We start from the raw sequence: 18,403 nt of genomic DNA, 5'->3' as shown, positions 1-18,403 counted from the left end.
GAAATTTGTGCTGCTCTAATGCACTGACCTTGGTTAATCGGTTTTAGAATATACTGTGTTTACATTGCTTTTTCAATTATGACCATATAACAAACATTGGTCAACTTGGGCTTTCTTTTCCTTAAATCATTATCTAAGAGGATGCTTCCTGACTGTAACTTGAAAATATGCCCTTAGTGTAGGGTTTCCATGTGTAGGGAATCTTCCTGGAACAAGTAGAGAACATGCTAGAATCATGGGGGCTGGCATTAACCAGCACTAGGTCTAGCAGTTTACACATGGCAGTTCTCTCTATCTGGGAATCAAGTCATCAGGGCTTGGTGGTAAGTGACTATGCACTAAGCCATTCCCTGGCCCACTTCTGCTTTAATGATAAGGAAACCTAAGTTCAGAGAAAACAGTTGACTTGCCTCAACAGATAAGGCAAGACACTTAACTATATGTGACTCAACATCCACGCAGTTCATTACACACCACTGCTTCTTCTGTAGGTCTTCTTTGAAGACTAGCTGAAGTCTTCAAAGAAGTCTTCAGGGTGCACCTAAGAGTAATTACAAAGATAGCTAGATCTGCCTTTAAAGGTGCCTCTTTAGAGACGTGCTTCTCAATTGTCCTTTATTTGCCCCGGGAGTTTAGACACCTGGAGCAGTAAGCCATGGGCAGATGGATGGGACAGATACACATTTCTGTTGATAAGTGGAAGGATGGCTATTGTGACAGGGATAAGAAAACGGTTGATTCCCTGCATCCCCGGGCAGTGAGCTTATCCATGAAGCTAAGAGTACCTTGTCTTAACTCCAGACTGTGGTTTCACTATCCCAAGCTTCTCAGACACAACTGAAACACCTACATCTCCTTAACTAAGAACCTCGTAATGTCCAGACTACAAGATTTAAATACAATAGAAAGACCTAATCCTAATCCATCATTTACCTGTGAGAGGATGCGAGGGAAGCAAGGCTTTAGGAGGAACAAACATTCCATTAAGACAATGGCAAAACCGCACAGCCTAGAGAACAACTCGCTCCTGAGAAAATAAGAAATGAGAGCTCTAACTATAAAGAATTGCAGGCAGACGATTAGCAGATTCTACACCAAGACTTACGGAGAAACAATGAGCACGTGAGCCAAGAAGCCACCTAAGTCCACAGTGGTCCAGAACTTAGATTTTGTTTTCTTTTAAATTTTTAAATTGTTTTCTATACAGCTTTCTTCCCATCATCTCCACACTTCACTAATACCTTTTGTTGTTAAGGACCCTTCCTGGTGCTGCTGAGAAGATACCTATCCCATCTCAGTGTGTCTGTGAAGATGCCATTCCTAAACACTTAAGTGCTTTTGAAACACTCTATGTGCATCTTGAAAGAGTCCCGTGAGCTCAGACAGCCCTCCTAAGTCAGTGGTGACCTTCTGTCCTAAGCCATTTGGCTTGGCTAAATTTTTTTTCAGGTGACAGGAAAGTTGTCTCCACTGGTATTTAAATAGAGAAAATATGGCACTCCAAGACTCTGACCACTGTACCCTTCTGAGCTACATTCCAGATGTCGGTAAGAAGATTATCTGACTGTACACAACACTGAGCTTAGTGTCCTCTGGTGCGTGCATTCCATAGACAGTATTGCTTGTTAGTCCATGATGCTTACACTTTTTAAATGAACTAGCTAGTTAAGAGGATTTGAAGGCCTCACAGTGTATAATATAACATTATAGAGGTGTGATAAGGAAATGACATTCTTCCTGTGTGTCCCCAGGGCAGCTGCAGCTCAGGCGTTACTATTCTAAAAGGGTTTGTTGTTTTAAGGTAAGTTTTGAATGTAAGACTTAGTCCCAGTACTAGAAAGGCAGAGACTGGTGATCTCCAAGTTTAGAGCCAGTCTGGTCTACACAGTGAATTCCGGGTCAGTCAGAGCTTCCTATGAGACTGCATGTCCTAAAAAATAAAAACTAATAACAACAACAACAGTAAAAAGAAACATACATCCTGAACATTACTTCCAGTTTCTCTTTGTGTACACGTAGTTGCTTTCTTCTCCAAGAAGTAAGGATGGCTCACTTGAAGTTAAAAACACACTCTTACCACATCCAGTCTTCACACTGTAAAAGAACTTCCCAGATTATCTTGAGAATGAACACTGACCTCACAGAAATGCCCATAGCAAATGAGGCTCCAAACAGAACTCCTCATTGTCAGGTTAGTTCACATAAGAAAGGGAAAGGGAAAATTGTTTTTGAAACAAATCCCTTCCAAGGAACTTAAACCTGAAGCCTGTTACTCTTACCTACTTGGCCAAACTCCAAAACATCCAGTTTGCAAAAGGACATGAAGAGTAGACGTCCTAGTATGTGTGACCTATTGAAAATGCTGTTGTCAGTTTCGATTGACTTCACTACCGCCCTGCCTGCCCCTAAGGGGCATAGACACGGTTCTGTCCTTTGGAGCTGTCTGCCCTTCTTCACACACCTCACGCACTGCAGTTCCAAATACCCAGCTGTAGGCAGACCTGAACAAAGGTTTGCTTTCCAAGTCACTAGGAAACTGTGTTGTGATGTAAAATGCTGAATTCCTTCCTCCTGTGGGAGAGGTTCAAATACACAGGGGGTTCTGTTGTTGTTTGTTTGTTAGCTCAGCCTGAGTAGTGGCATTCAGCTCAGGTGTGATGGTGCACACCTTTAATCCCCGAGAGGCAAGTGGATCCATGTGAATTTGAGGCCAGCCTGGGCTACAGACCAGCCAAGGCTACATAGTGAGACCCTGTCTCAAAGAAAGCGGTTTCCTTTCTGCTGTTCTACTTGCATTTTACTTGCCCACCAACAGGGCATATGGAGAGCATGTATGGAGAGTAGATGTCCAATAAAGCTGTCACATATGTACCAAAACAATACACTGCTCATCGGCCAGCCACCTGACAAAAGTTTCCCATTTATCTAGTTCAGTTCATTATATTTTTAAGAGAATTGCATGTTAAATGTTTGGTCTGCATTGGGGGGGTGGGGTGCAGGTGAACCAAGCTTGAGAGGAAAGAAGTGCTATCCAGAAGCTCGAGTGTTCCACCGTAGTTTCCTATTTATTCAGCCTTCATTTCTGAGAGCCCTTGCTCAAACAGACTGAATTCCTGGATTATGGCCTCATGTGGACTTAAATACACACACATTACATACCCTTTTCTCACTAATCAGCCTGACACATTCCTTTGTTGGTAAATGGTTCCAAAGCAAACACTGTCAGTGCACCTAATTACCAGGTTTGTGGGCTGTGCTTGGCAGTCCTGTTACATCCTGTTCAACAACAGAGGGCAACAGCCTTGGCTGGGCCACGCTTGGGGAGGGAAGAACTCACCCCCACTGTCTATAGTCTTTTTAATGATATTTCCTTTCTGTGGCTTTTCTTGGGAAGCAGCCCACTTAAGGAGGATTGCAATAAGGTGTGCGATCTTAGAAAGAGCCAAAGGAAGGCTGGGCTCCTCTTCCTAGGTGCCGTTTCTGGGAAACCACCTGCTTCTGTCTGCTGGCTGCTCTCTGAGGAGGATTGAAATGCTGGGTGCTTTGTTGATGGCTCTCTAACAGACTTGCCAGGATTTAGAACCATCGGTGTCTACAGATGGAAGGGTCTTCAGAGACCATGTAGGCATCTAGGGAGTGGGAGAACAGTCCAGAACATTTGTGGATGACAGGAGAAAGTAAGGAGAACCAAGACGCAGTGTTCTCGTCTTCAGTCCCTGACTGCCCACCCACCCTCGTGTTGATGTACTTGCTGCGCCAGTGAATGGTTTGCTGGGCGGTTTGGCAGCGGCATCAGGCAGACTTATTTTCTTTTGCTAAAACAAAAACAAAAAAAACAAAATTCAAAGAATAACTTGGTATATAGCATTGCACCTTGGCTAGCTCCATATTCTCATGTCTAAACACTTCAGAATGTTTGCTAACACAGACAAAACTTGCAGGAAGCACTTGGGCTGGCCCCGCCCTGTATGCCATTAGCCTCTTGATAAATAAAGCTCATTTATTAGCACAGCCGTCACGGTGAGGGCACCAGTGCCTTTGGACGCCTCAGTAGATTGCTGTCAAGACACGTTCCTCACTGAGTTTCTAGTTAGGTATCTGGGTTACATGGCCTTGTCTATACACGTGCTAGATGACCTCATTGTCTGTTGCTTGCAGAAGAAAGTGGCCATCTTTGTTTAAAATCATGGTTTTATTTTTAACTATAAAAAGAATTGGTGCTCACTAATAGAAGATACAAAAATATAAAGAAATTCTTTTATTTAAGATTTATTTATTATATATAAGTACACTGTAGCTGTCTTCAGACACACCAGAAGAGGGCATCAGATCCCATTACAGATGGTTGTGAGCCACCATGTGGTTGCTGGGATTTGAATTCAGAACCCCTAAGTAGTCAGTGCTCTTCACCGCTGAGCCATCTTTCCAGCCAAGAAATTCTTTATACATTATTTTTTCTACATATATTATTTATATATTTATATATGAACATATAAAATGGAGTCATGTTGAAATGTAGTCCTATATCTTCCATTGAGAATATATCTCTGACTCCAAATATAATCAAATTCAATCTATAAATGTTTATTGGTGAGTACTTTAATTGCTTTAAAAATTATTAAATCCTAATATGGGCTAGAGAGATGGCTCAGCTGTTAAGAGCACCGACTACTCTTCCAGAGGACCTGGCTCAATTCCCAGCACCCACGTGGCGAGCGATTCACAATTGCCTATAGCTGCAGTTCCAGGGGACCCAACACTCTCACATAGACATCTGTGCAGGTGAAACACCAATGCACATGAAATAAGAATAAACTATTAAATCAGAATATACTGTGTGAAAAACTTTTCAGTAAGATAGATGGGGGAGAAGAGAGGAGAGAATTAGTAGAGACATGCTAGTTCATGGAAGCACCAATGAGAAAGGGATGGACATGAATATGCATCATTAACTGCCACTTGGCTGCTACATGACCCCTAACCTGTCACCACCCCTGACCTCTCAGGGAGATGGTACCAATTAACAAAATGTATAAGTGGTGTTTTTTCTAGGCCGGAGTTTAAGCATTTTTATATTTATACTTTATATGATATTTTATATATTGTTCTATATAATGTTCCAGCAAGTTGACTGATTTTGATACTCTTTATCCAGGGAGCTTAAGATATAAACTCAAACTATGATTCGACTTATCCTTCTGTAAGATGCGTTTAAGAAGTGAGCTTGTTCAGGTTTGCTTACTGCCTGGGGTAGAGCAGGAGAGAGTAGCTGGGTGCTCGGCGAGTAGCTCATGAATGGTGTAGAGCAGGAGAGAGTAGCTGAGTGCTCGGCGAGTAGCTCATGAATGGTGTAGAGCAGGAGAGAGTAGCTGAGTGCTCGGCGAGTAGCTCATGATTGAGCAGTGACTGGATCACTGGGTATTTTACTTTAACTTATTCACGCTGTACTTAAGTGATTTTAAAGTTTTAAATCACAGAGTCTTAAAATTAGCTCTTAAACTATTTTAGGAAGTTTTTATTTAAATAGACATTACCATTAATTATATGTGACTTTTTTTTGAGTATTGGCTAACATCCTGTCATATATTAGGGGCAGATGTGTTTTACTGGGGCAGTGAAGCCTCTAACGTCAAAGAGAGACGATATTAAATGTTTGAGCTTGGCTGAACTACTCAGAAACTTAATTTTGAAACACCTTCTAGGTTACTTCTGTTACTTCTTAGTGTACACGTTTTCTTCCCCCTGGGGCTGTAAATAAGTAACCTGAATACACAATGGGAAGACAGGCCGTATTTACCTTTCCATACAAAAAATGTTGACTCTGTAGACAGAGCAGTTTGTTCTGAAATTAACTATTTTGTGCTTTTAAATTACAAAAGGTGCAAAAGTAGCTTTGTTTTGTAATGTATGTTTGTATGTTGTAATTATCTTCTACACACTGAATTTCGAGAATGGACATGGTAGTGTCATTAAAGTTGTCATTTAAAAATCTTTTTATTTTAACACCTTCTCTAATACACTATCATATTACTGTGTCTTCATTAAGTATCTTAGGGACTCTGACCATTGAACCACTCGATAGTGCTTCAGTAGAAAACATTATGTTCTGTAACCAACACTAGTAATTGTCTCTTCCATCCCTGATGCTCTCAAAAACCTTAAACTGCACAGAAAGACTTAGTGGGCACGGTACGTACTCATGCTGTATGAGTGTTGGACCAAAGTGGGCCAGCGCTCCAGACCCATGGAGAATGCAGGAGCCACCTGCTAAGAGCTCACATGCCTAGCAGAGGCTGGAAAGCCACCCAGCACCACACCTGCAACTCATGGGGCTTCAGGCCACTGACCCAGTGGCTTTATCTATCTTACCTTGTGGCCAGAGCACTATCCCTGAAATTTGGAAGAGCCACAAGCCCATCTTGTGGAATGGGAGACTGGTACCCTAAACTAGTCTCATTTTTGGTGTGTTTGCCAGTAATTTTTGTTCCCATAACCAATGGGAAGAATCATGTAGCCTTTTGATGAGAAAACAAGAAAAGACAGCAACACACACACACACATAGTAGACAGACTTAAATAATGGCCCTGAAGCTGGTTCAGATCTCAGGTCCAGCCTTGGAAACATACAATGCCACTGAGCTTGCATAGATTTAATGTAAACAGGAAGTTGTAATATAGGAAGATGATGAAGTGTGGTACAGCCATTCTGTAAGAAGGGAATTCACAGGGGTTGGGGATTTGGCTCAGTGGTAGAGCGCTTGCCTAGGAAGCGCAAGGTCCTGGGTTCAGTCCCCAGCCCCGGAAAAAAAAAAAAAAAAAAAAAAAAAGAAGGGAATTCACCATACTTCCTTTTCTAGGAAGCAGATCATTGGTAGTAGGGAAAAAAGGAAATTTAAATGAAAAAACTCAGCTGGAAAGCAACTTACATCAGCCATCAGCGATTGGATAGAAAAATCTTCAAAACGTAGAGTGCAAAGAGATGAACAGATTTCTCTGGCAGAGAAGATAGTGTCTTCAATTGCCAACCAGGACTTCAGAGTCACAGATGATGTGACTGTCTAAACTTCCAATGAGGGAGGTGACAGTCTCCTCCACTGTCCAAGCCTATTTATGGTAGACTTAGGAGAGAGACCTGTGCATATTAAGGGACCTTTTATACCTAGGAAGTACCAGTGTCCCCTCTCAGGCCAACTCCACTGCAAAGAAAGTTTCTCATCTCAGTTTCCCTCTCCCAGGCCAGCAGTTCTTGCTCAGGCCACTGCCTGAGACGGTCAGGAGGAAGCTAGGCCAATGATTGGCACAGCTGTTGCTACAGCCTGAACTGAAGAGTTCCCCAGGGATCCCTATCACTAGGCTCAGAAAAACATGAGTAAATTATGTAATGTCATCTCGTTAAAAGAATGGGATCGGTGGCAGGAGATAAATACGGAATAAAAGCCATAACTGCTTTGTTCCTTCTAAATTCAGTAACCAAGATTGTATTCCTAAACAACCGGGTTATTTTCTGAGCCCTCTGTCCATTTTCCACCATACTCATGCTCAACCTTTCCCTTGCTTTGGCTCTACTAAGTGATGAGCTCAGCTGTGCTGAGTGGGTCCCAGTCAGTCCTAGATGAATTACTTCCTTCAAAGGCATCTTTCATAAATAAAACTTTTCTTTTAAATTAAAATAAAACCAGTGAGTCAACAGAAGTGCAGAGGGGAGCCAAGAGCATCTGATGTCATCTGCATCACCTTAACTGCATTCTGCACTCAGCTCGCTCTCTCCCAACCAGGCCTTCCAAGGTGTCAGAAATCTGTACAGAGAACCACTGCTCCGTGTCTGGTCCCAGTCACCACAGCCATAGTGTGTCCGAGTTCTGGCAACAGTGGTAGAGATGTTTAAATCCTCCTGCAGTTCCTGTATTTTTTCTAGTGCCAAAACTATATTGTCCTGAAATAATCCCAAGTAAAGGTGAGCAATTTTTTTGAGAATAATAGTGACTACCAGGTAAACCTTAAGATGCAGATTTAGTGTCAGAAGTATTAGTTTTCCCCTTTCCTCCGATTCTCTTGCATTCACATCCAATTTGTTGTGTTTTTAAACTCGTCCTAGAGTGTGGCCAGGACTTCTCTCCCAGGCCACAGACTAGCAGGAAGGACTTAATAAGCATTTACACAAAGGATGATGGTGAGTTAATGTCCCCAGTGGGGTAGCAAAATTAACAAATGAATTAATTAACCCTTGTTTGCATTCTATTTTGAATCCAGATTGTAAGTAAAGCTTTTGTAATAGGTATTAGCCAAGCTTAGCTGACAAACGAAGTCCAGGACCAAAGAAAGCCCAATGCTTTGTGGCTTCCAATCAGGGAAGCTCCTCTTCCTTAATTAACTCCGGCTTAAAGGACAGATAAAAGCATCATTATGGGACATGCCAATTGTCTTCCAGGAGTTGAGGTGTGTATTGAATAACCTGAAGAACTATGTTGTATTTGACTACTAACTGGAGGAGGGCCAGAATTCAAATCACAGCACCAGAATCAAGACCAAAGCTTAGGAGCACAAAAGCCACCAGTTAGTAGTTTGTATTATATCCATTAACTTAGAGACAATAAATATGGGAAAACAAATAATGCCTAACTCAAAGCACAGTTATTTATGGGTTTTAAAAAGCTAATTTATCTACACACACACACACACACACACACACACACACACACCCCCCACCACCACCACCACCACCACCACCACCACCACCACCACCACCACCACCACCCTGTAAAAAAAAAAAAGGCCAAGTGGAAGCTGCCTGTTTTAAATTTCAAAAGGAAGGGTTGGGGGAGGGTGGGTTGTAGTCAGATAGCGTGGCCTCTGCATTTGTACTTGTGTGTGTTATGTACTCTCTGCAAGGCTTTTGCTCTGCTAACCAAGATGTCCACATTCCTTGTTCTCTTCCTCCGGTCCTGCTGATAAAATTGAAGGGTGTTTGGACTGTCAGATTTCTGGTCAACCGAGAGTAACGTCCACTGATGGCAGTGATAGGCCACTGCTTGCCTCACTCCGTTCATCAGAACCCACTTACAGCCAGTTTCTTATTAAAATTGCTTGTCCCCTTTTCATTATTGTAATCTCTACTTCCTTCTAAGAGCAGCCTCCTCAGTGTTCTTATTTGTTACATTGTGTTCGTTCATTTTACCTTCGCACCTTTAATAACAGTCTGTGTCTTCCACTGAGCAACCTGCAGGTATGTAGATGCACAAAGATGCACATATACAGATATATAGGCTTAGTCATACATTAAAGTAATCAGGAGCTACCTGACTTAGCTAAAAAATTTAAATAATCTCCCTGCTTTATTGGAAAAGCTAGTGATCGCTCATGACTGTATAGGGCACATACATAGCAGCCATACCCTGAATGGCACTTGGATGCTCATAGTGAATACTTCTTTCTGCTGTTCGCTCTGTTCATGATGGGCTCTTGAGAGTGGAAATCAACCAAAGGCTCTATACTGCTCCGAAGGCCCATCCTTTGCTTGTCAGAAAGCCAACAAACTGAAGCCTGAATTTTAGTCCAAATGAAATATCTGAGGTCAATGCCTGAGCCAAAAATAAAAATGCAGCAGGAGGAGAACTTAACAAGAATGAGCAGGAGCATTGCTGTGACCTCTACGGGGGCAGTGTCCTTTTGCAGTTTCCTGTGACCTCCTTGTCTGGAAGGAGGGGGTAAATGAAGCCATCAAGCCTGTGTCTAATTGGTCTCACATCATCAGCATTCCGGAACAGGGAACAGTCTGCAGCCAGGAATTCTTGCTGCTTTGCCATAACCTTTGCCCTTGGATGGATGCAGCTCAGTTAGTTTGTAGCAGGTTCTGGTCCTTGGATTGGATGGCCATAATGAAATATGTCTGTTCGGTCTGTGGTGATTGGGTTTCTAGATTATGAATACCTCCCTTACTTGCCATGGACCAATAAGATAATTTTTAGATAAAAACTGTTTATAAAATGGGTAGTTTTATTCCAAGGAATACTTCCTAAGAAGGAAAATATGATCTGTATTGTCCCCAAATAGAGGGTAACCCCTACACCTCTCCCAAAAAAGAGTGCACAGATAATTACTAATATTCTGTAGAGCTTGTTTCCAAAGAAGCAGATCTCCAGTTTCCTTTCTGCTCCTGCCAGTTTTGCTGTGTCCAGGACTAGTACCACCCTGCCCTTCCCGGGTCACCAAAGTGCAGCTCTGGAACAGCCTATACTAACTTATGTAACCTACCGTATAGTTTAACTAACACAAATAAACCACACTAAAGGAATGTAACACACCTTCACTGGGCTGAGCCTTTCTGGAGAGGACGTAGCCAGTGCTCCTTGGCACTTATTCCCCCACAGAGCATGGTGAAAGGAGAATGCAGGTACCCAATTGCTTCTACTGCCTGCACCTCAAGTCTGCATTTTGGAAGACACTTTAGATATCAGCTTACCCAAATAGTGAAGAGAATAAGGTCAGAAGAAAAAGTAACTTGCCACTGTCCTGTGACATGCCCATGCCAAGCTGACCCGAGAACTCAGTCTCGTACTCTGGGGTTCTCCCTCTGCAGTAATGTTCTGATGGGTGCTGGGCAGACCCTCATGGGCGCTCTACCGACCTGCTCTCACAGCAGAAGTTGCTGAAGCAACTTCAGAGCTCATAAAAGCAGTTTATTTTATAAAGTACATACAAAAGTAAATTGCCTTTGATTTGCCTCATGGTCTGGGTAGAGTATGAAAGAATAGAAAGGCCTCAGAGAAGTCGCCCAGCGAATCTGATTAGCAAAAAGCTAATAAGTGCGGCTGAGAGCTAACCAGCCAGGATGGCTCTGGGTTAGAGTTGAAAAGGCACTGAGTTGGTAAAAACTTGAGTTACCAAATGATGTATAGTATTCTATCATGGGTGTTTATATCACACTTGGTTTCACTTACAGAAACAGAATCTCCATCTTACAACTTTCCCGCCTCAACCTCCCGGAATGCTGAGCTTATAACACATCTGCCTTTCTGGTGCCGAGAATCAAACCTAGGGTCTTGTTGGACATGCTGTCTACAACTGACATACGTCCAAACCTCTTCACTTCTTAAATGAGGTTCTAAATAAGGTCAGAAACAACAGCATGGTACTAGTTTGTTCAAGTATTTTTTATCACATGTTTTACTGAAAATAAGTTGTTTTGAGAATGGCATGGATAAGAGTACTGACCTTGTTGGTTGGTAAGAATGTAAGTCAGCAGGCGGGAAGGTGCCAGTTAACCCACTGGGCACTCCTCTGGGAATTCCTTTCAAGATGTTTAGGTCGGCGGCTTTCAGCAGGTATTTTGACCCCACAGCTATTGTCAGTATCTGTAGCTATTGCTCATTGTCATAGCTCAGGTTGGGGGAGAGTTGCTTTGGCACTGGGTGGGGGTGCTAAGCACCATATAGTGACAGCAGTCCCTTGCACTGAAGAAAATCCCACCTAAAATGTCAGTGGTGCCGAAGTTGGCACTCTGGCTTAGTGAAGCAATGCACATACAAGAAGGAAATGAGAAAATCCACGATGTGCCTTCGGCCAGCAGCAAACACTCTGCCTGCAGCTGCATCCTATAAAGATATTTTGGTTTTAGTGGCTTGCTGCATAGCAAGGGGACTCAGACATATAGACGCTGGCATTCATGTTGCCTGTTGCACTTTTTAGTCAGAGATGATAACTATGACAGATTTGCCGTGTATAAAAGACAAACTTCTGAAAAGTTGGGTAGGGTGGATCTTACTTTCTTTTCACTTTAGGTAGAGAGATGAGTGTCTGTAAAGGTGCACATTTGTGCTTGGTACATGCGAAAGTCAGAGGTCAACCTCGGGATCATCCTCAGAGTCATCCACTTTGTTTTTTAATACACAGTCTCTCATTGATTTTTCTAGACGGGCTGGCCAATGATTTCAGGGATCCTCTAGTCTCTGCCTCCCCTGGGCTGGGACCCTCCCCTGTGACAAGCTTATATTGCCATATGGGGCTAGGAATCAAGCTCTGGTCCCCAGCACAAAGGGAAGGGCTGCAAACACTGTATGTACTGAGCCATCTTCCCAACTCCTGAGTCACATTTAAAACAGTCAAGGAACTGTCAAACCCAAGGAGCCAACCATTTTTCCAAGGATGACCGATGTGTGATGGAGACCTGTTCCCAAGGCCGAGTAGAGCTGTGTGCTGTTCTACACATGCTTTGCGTCCCCTGTGCTTCACTTCTGTTGCAGACATTTATTAATTTCATATATGAACAGATGTTTCTTTCTCTTCCCTTTTCTGCCATTTTTTCCAAGGTTTTTGTTGTTTATTTGAGATAGGGTCTCACTGTGATTCTAGCTGGCCTGGAATTCTCTACATAACCCAGGTTGGCCTCAGACTCACAGAGATCCACCTGCCTCTGCCCCGCAAGTGCAGATTAAAGGCGTGTTCCACCACGCTTAGCCTGCCTTATTCTGTAGAATGAAAATCAGAGCGTGGTGGAAGGAAGCTAATGACTGATTGTCTGTGTTTGGGAATGTTATTGATCCATGCATCCATACCACAGATGAAAAATGCCTCCAGGGTTACAGATTGTTAGGAAATAAGACTGTTCTGTTTCGAGCGCCTTCATTTCTTTATCTCACACTTGTTTCAGTTACTGACCTTTGGTTAGACCAGGCAGGTGCACAGGTCCTCCATCTCTCCATAGGTGGTTTCTGCATCAGAAATACCTGATAAGACTCAATCTCTTCCTTCACTGCAGGCCTGGTATCAGCAGAGATAAGGGAGTGGCACTGGGGAACTGGGTGTTTCCTCTTTATCAGTCGATGCCTTAGGACCATGGCCCTTGGTGTATAAATCCATGACCAGCCCTGAGGAAATTCACTTGATAAAGCTACCATTAGAGTGTCATTTAATGATAGGAACTTACAAAGGTGTGACCCAATGGGGACAAAGCCACTACCCAAAGCTAGGGGATAGCTAGCCCAGACAGAGGCACTAGGAGACCTGGCTCTGACCTTCGTCCTGACTGGCAGAAGCAGAGGGGTAGGGATAGGGAGGGTGTGGAGGTGACCCAGCTGTGTCCAGGAAGGAGCATCAGAGTCACCTGTAGGGATGTATTCTGTTTGCCTGGTCCTTCCATCTGCATTTGCTCATTGCAGTCTCGTGGCAAGCATGATTTGGAGGAAGTTGTGGTCAGCAGCACCAGAAAAAAGGCAACTGACTCATCAAGGAAGCAACAGTCCACCCAGGCTGTCCCAGCTATAGAGACATTAGTGACTTGACACTGCTTGTGGTGTATATATTTGCTCGGATAGCTAGCAGTATAGCCCTCAGTAGGAACCTTGGCTTGTGCCGGTGGCCCTGAGTCCCAGTGACAGCTCTATCTGCAGCTTTCTGTGTGCCTAGGAGATGATCACTAGCCCTTTGGGAAACTTAGTTTTCTGCTCTGTAAAAGGAAGGGCTTAATGGGTTATCCAGACCACACAGTGACATCAGTGAAGTCAGGTTTCAGAGAGGCCTCCCAGAAACGCCTGAGGGGCACAGCTTCTCCTGGGCCAGGAACTGCTGGACACTTTACCCATGATCTCATTCAAGGCCTGCAGCATCCCAAGGTGATGGCTGCTCATGTTATCTCCATAAGCCTATGAAGAAACCGACGCTCACCAGGTGAGGTCACTTGCTCCAGGCCTCATTTGGTCTGCAGGGGTAGCAGACCAGAAGCCACAGGCTGGGTGGCTTAAAGATGAGTTTCTCACAGCTCTGGGGGGAGCGGGGGGTCGGGGGGGGTGCTAGAAGGTTCAGAGCAGGGTGCTAGCAAGATTTGGGTTCTGATGAGGGTTTCCTTACTAGCTCACTGATGGCTTCCCATAGTGCACAGGGTAGAGAGACACTAAGACATTGAGAAGCTCTGCTTCTTGCATTAAGGACACTAAGTTAATTGGACCAAAGGCACACCCTTACCTTAATTAGAACCTACATACTCTGTCACCAATAGGAGTTACCTTGGGGGGAACAGAACTTCTTTATGGGAACCCCAGGGGGTCACACCAAGGATAGGGGAACAATTTGTGGTTCCTCAGATATTATCGTGATAGCAACTGTCCCCTCAGATAGGAGAGCTGAGCTGGGAGTAGGTACTGCTGGGGCAGGAAGCCTCTGTTGGCCAGCTCTTCACCAGGCCTTCCCACCAACTCCAGCTCACTGCCCTCTCCACAAGGCATGGAGGGGTCAGTGGGAAGACCCTCCGTGGGCCAAGCCACTGAGTGCTGCTCGGTGGTGCAGTAGGTAACTGTCCCAAGATAACCCGTACCCCAGATTGAAAAGCCCAGATGAGTCCTGAAGACAGCTGCATGTGACACCAGTCCAGGACCGAAGAAGATGGTGTAGTCAGCCCCCTGGGCTCCTGGGATGAAGGGAAAGTCCTCCTTCACAGCTCACGTGTGGCAGAAGAGCGCTCCACGCACATGAGCAGTGCTGAGCAGCCGGGGTTTAGTCATTACGAAGAGCTCCACAGTGCAAACAGGCTGCACTGGCGGACGCCTCTGCAGACTCCAGCAGGCCAGACAGGCAGCTAGTCATCCACCTGGAATGCGTCCTCTCCATAACTTAGCAAAGCTGCCCTGCTGCTGAGAAAGCGCTTCCTTCCCACTCTGGCTGGTCCTTGTTCACACTTAGGTCATACAGGTAGGCCTTTAAAGGTGGGAGGAGTTTCCCAATTTTAAAAAGGGCACAGAGTAATGGGCCCCAGGACATCATGCAGAGAATGAAAATGTCCATGCACCTTCCATGAGAACTAACACATAAAAGCAGGAAGCTAAGAGGGCCGACATAGAACGCTCCCTGGCATGTTGCAGGGCTGCCACAGCAGTAGGCTACATCCTCAGCCGCTGACCCTAGAGTTTCTACTCCTTTCTCTGTGTTGTCACCGTTAACAGAGTCACTGGGTCACTGATGACTCCCTTCACCCCAAGCCAGTGTCTCATGAGGCTGCTCCCAACCCCAGGAAAGTTGTGTCACTAGTGAACTCTAACACTGAGCCTTTTGAAAGCAAATGCAGCCCCGGTCTCTCAGTGATGCCTCTTCCCAAGGACAGGGATGTCCAGAGGAATGAGTAGTGCCCCAGTGACATTCCACACAGCCTTTGTGCTCTGCAGTCTTGCTGATCGCTTCTGTGCTTGGCTTTTACAGATGCGAAAGCTGTGGATCTGTCTTCCATTCTGAGTGCAAAGAAAAGTCTGTCCCCTGCCCACGGTGTGTCCGACGGGAGCTGCAGAAGAAGCAGAAGTCCTTCTGGCGGCAGCTGAATGTGGATGAAAGCCTGGAGGAAGCCTGCACCATGTTCGAGCTGTCCTACCAAAACACCTGACTGACTGCAGGCCAGGCTGCGCGAACCACAACTACCCAAGGGGCTGCCCATGCCCGTGCACAGGAGGCTGTCCCTTCTTCAGCTAGATGTAGATAGATAAGTTATTTATTTATATTATATACACCTATACGTCCTGTACGTATGCTCTGTATAACTCATTGTCAAAAAAGTCCACAAAGATCCTGTGGCTGAACTCCTACAGATAGCTGAGGTACACTTGGCCATGAAATTCAGCTGCTTGCTCCCAGCAACTGGGATTGACACACATTGCTCTGTAGTTAGACCCTTTACGCACACTGGTTTATCTAAGGCCAGTCTACTGCACAGGCGTTGGAGGAAGCCTCTCTCTCAGCAAAGCTTTGCTGGGGAAACTGAGGTAAGAGCCACTGTCATCTGCTTCACAAGGCCGTCTCTGGAACACAAGACTGTTTCTGGATACTTCCAGGCCCCAGGGTCCTTGGCAGAGGTGGGAAGAGTGAAGCAGAGCCACACCTCTTCCTCCAACAGAAAGCAGTGGGAGCAGAGCTCCCCTGGGTTTGAACGTAATCCCTGAAAGTGAGAATGAAAGTGAGGACCTCTGTGGCCAATCACTGCGCGTCCTCCGTCCTTTGGCTGGTACAAAGCCAGGCACCTCCCTTGTGATGAGACTCCACAGTGCCTGCCAGAGCACTCACGGGCACCTAGGAACAGTTCTCCAAGCAGAGCATGGAGGACATTGGTCAGGTTTTCCATGGTGCTGCCCAGGAGGAAATGTTCCAGGATTGCGCTCAAGCATATCAGTGCATAGCCTGCTAGGTAGAGTCTACTGCACGCATCTTGGAGGACTCGATACTTCCTTTCCCAGAGTCCTCCGTCGGCAGTGCCCACCTGTCACTTGATGTTTTATTTCTCCTTCCCCTTCGCAGCACTTTTGACCATTACTCAGTCCACATAACCACTCTTCTTTGTATTCTGGGTGTTTTGTTTGTTTGGGATGGGGACATATTTTAAGACAGGGTCTTGCTCTGTATCCCTGGCTGGCCTCAAACTTGTGATCCTGCTGCCTCATCCTCCAAATGCTGGGATTGCAGGTGTTTGCCACCATACCTGGCTTTACTTGTTTCTAATTATTTTTTAAAAATATTTAAAAGTAATTATATAATTATTAAAAGTTATTAAGTAACATTTTGAAAAATACAAGCCTAAACTATTAAGAAAATACCAAACATAAGTAGAATTAATGAATTAATATTATTGAAATGAGTAGATATATACATATATAATTGCCATCTCACAGTAACACAAAGAGAAACTAGTATGGTGGGAATGAGATGTGAATCACTTCGCTCTTTGGAGGGTACTGAACTCCCACTGTGATCCCCTTGTAAGAGCCTGTGTAGTTGTCACTGTGACCAAGATGGCTCTAGGAAGGCACTGAGACCTTGATGGCCAGCATCCCTTCTACCTTAACTCTTCCCGCAGCAGGAAAATGTGCTCACCAGGAAATACTTGTTTGTGTCTTTCACATGGAGTCAGTGTCGCCCATTGCCACCCATGCTTCTGTCCTTTTGGATTTCACTGCTGTTCAGATCTGGGGGAAACACCGGCTCACAAAGAACATGGTGTTTCAATTCCAAGTTGCTCCCACAGGCACCAGCTCCTGATGCTTCTGTCCAGTAGGAGACATTCAGCTGACTTGTGCAGTTACAGGCAAGCATTTCACCTCTTGGCCCACACCATTTCCTTTGGCCCCAGACCACACAGTTCAACACCACACGTGCGTTCATTTCCTAGCTACCCAGAAACTATAGCCAAGGCATGAAACTTGGTAAAAGGCCAGGGCCCTATTTACCAGACACCTCACGGTGCCTTTTATAAACTTGGGAAGGCAGGTTGACACCAGCTCACTGGAGTGAGTGGTAGGGAATGTTGCACATAAAGGACAAGGGTGGGAAGTCTCAAATACTTGGCAAAACAGGCAAACAGATTTAAGTATCTCTCTTCCTCCTCCCGTTAGTGAAATACAGTATTTATATTTTCCAGCCTCAGAGAAGAGAACAGAACATGACCTTTCACTGGAGAATTCTAGACCTGCTTATTATGAAACAGATGTGCTCCTGTGGCACAGTGCCTTCTCTCTCCACCCCCAGTCCCCATCACTGTAGCTTTGACCTTTGCTGAAATTACTGTATCTGTGGTTCTGACTGTCAGAGACGCCATTCCCAACACACCAAGCACAAAGACCTGAAGAACAGAGCCCCCGACCCCAGGTTCACCCCATGTCCTGCCCCAACTCACAGGTGCCCAAGATTAGACCTAATAAAAACCGAGGGTGAAATCTGGATCCCTGCTCAACATACCTGAGTTGTCCCCACTGCCCCTTAGAGGGCCCTGCTGTGTGTAGCAGACCTTGGGCGCTCCTAAGACCTTTCCCTGGACATTACTTTCTGTTTATTTTTTAAGGGAAAAAGATAAACGCACTGTCATTCACAGTCTGGAACTGGAGCCGTGTCCTGCTACTTCTGTTTTCACTCTGTCATACATCCCCATAGCCTGGCCCACACCAGCTCTGGGCCCACAATAGCGATCTCTGCCACCACCACCAGAATCTGATAGGACACCGTGGAGCCAGCTCTGGAGTTGAATCTGCCATGAAAATTCAAAATTGCTATTTTCAGCCCAGAATGCCTTAGAGTGCATGAAGGCCTTTACTGTTTTCGGGTCTAACAAATTACTTGGTACAGTGTTAGGTAATTGTTCCACTGCTTAGAAACCATCGAGACAAAAGCAAGCCTGTGGATTTCCACCTCCTTTTTTTCATCTCAGTAAATATCGGACACGTAAAGCATAGTGGGAAATGGTCCATTAATCTCCTAGAGCTGCTAGCAGAGCCCAGGGAACCGCTTTTCACTAAACAGCCCATTCCCTGGTGTGCGCAGGAATTCCCTCCTGCTAATGCCAGAGACTCACGTGTGACATCGTCCAGCCTGGGGGAAGTATTGGCACCCAACCCCACCGTTGAGAAGCCTGTTCCTAAAATAGACCTGCGTTCGCACTGCAGGA

The 18,403-nt window shown here is 45.0% G+C and overlaps 1 protein-coding gene across 3 annotated transcripts in view; it reads left to right on the top strand.

The window, feature by feature from the left end:
* Plekhm3 (pleckstrin homology domain containing M3) overlaps window positions 1–15,499 on the top strand; it is a 158,570-nt gene extending 143,071 nt beyond the window's left edge. For all 3 annotated transcript variants that reach the window (XM_032901233.1, XM_032901234.1, XM_032901236.1), the window contains exon 8: window positions 15,184–15,499. In XM_032901233.1, the coding sequence (XP_032757124.1) occupies window positions 15,184–15,361 (178 nt within the window). In that variant the 3' untranslated portion in view covers window positions 15,362–15,499. The remainder of the gene's footprint in view (window positions 1–15,183) is intronic.
* The last annotated feature ends 2,904 nt before the right edge of the window (window positions 15,500–18,403 follow it).

This window comes from Rattus rattus, chromosome 4, assembly GCF_011064425.1.
Source record: "Rattus rattus isolate New Zealand chromosome 4, Rrattus_CSIRO_v1, whole genome shotgun sequence".
Classification (NCBI taxonomy): domain Eukaryota; kingdom Metazoa; phylum Chordata; class Mammalia; order Rodentia; family Muridae; genus Rattus; species Rattus rattus.
This window is presented reverse-complemented; position numbering and strand designations above follow the sequence as displayed.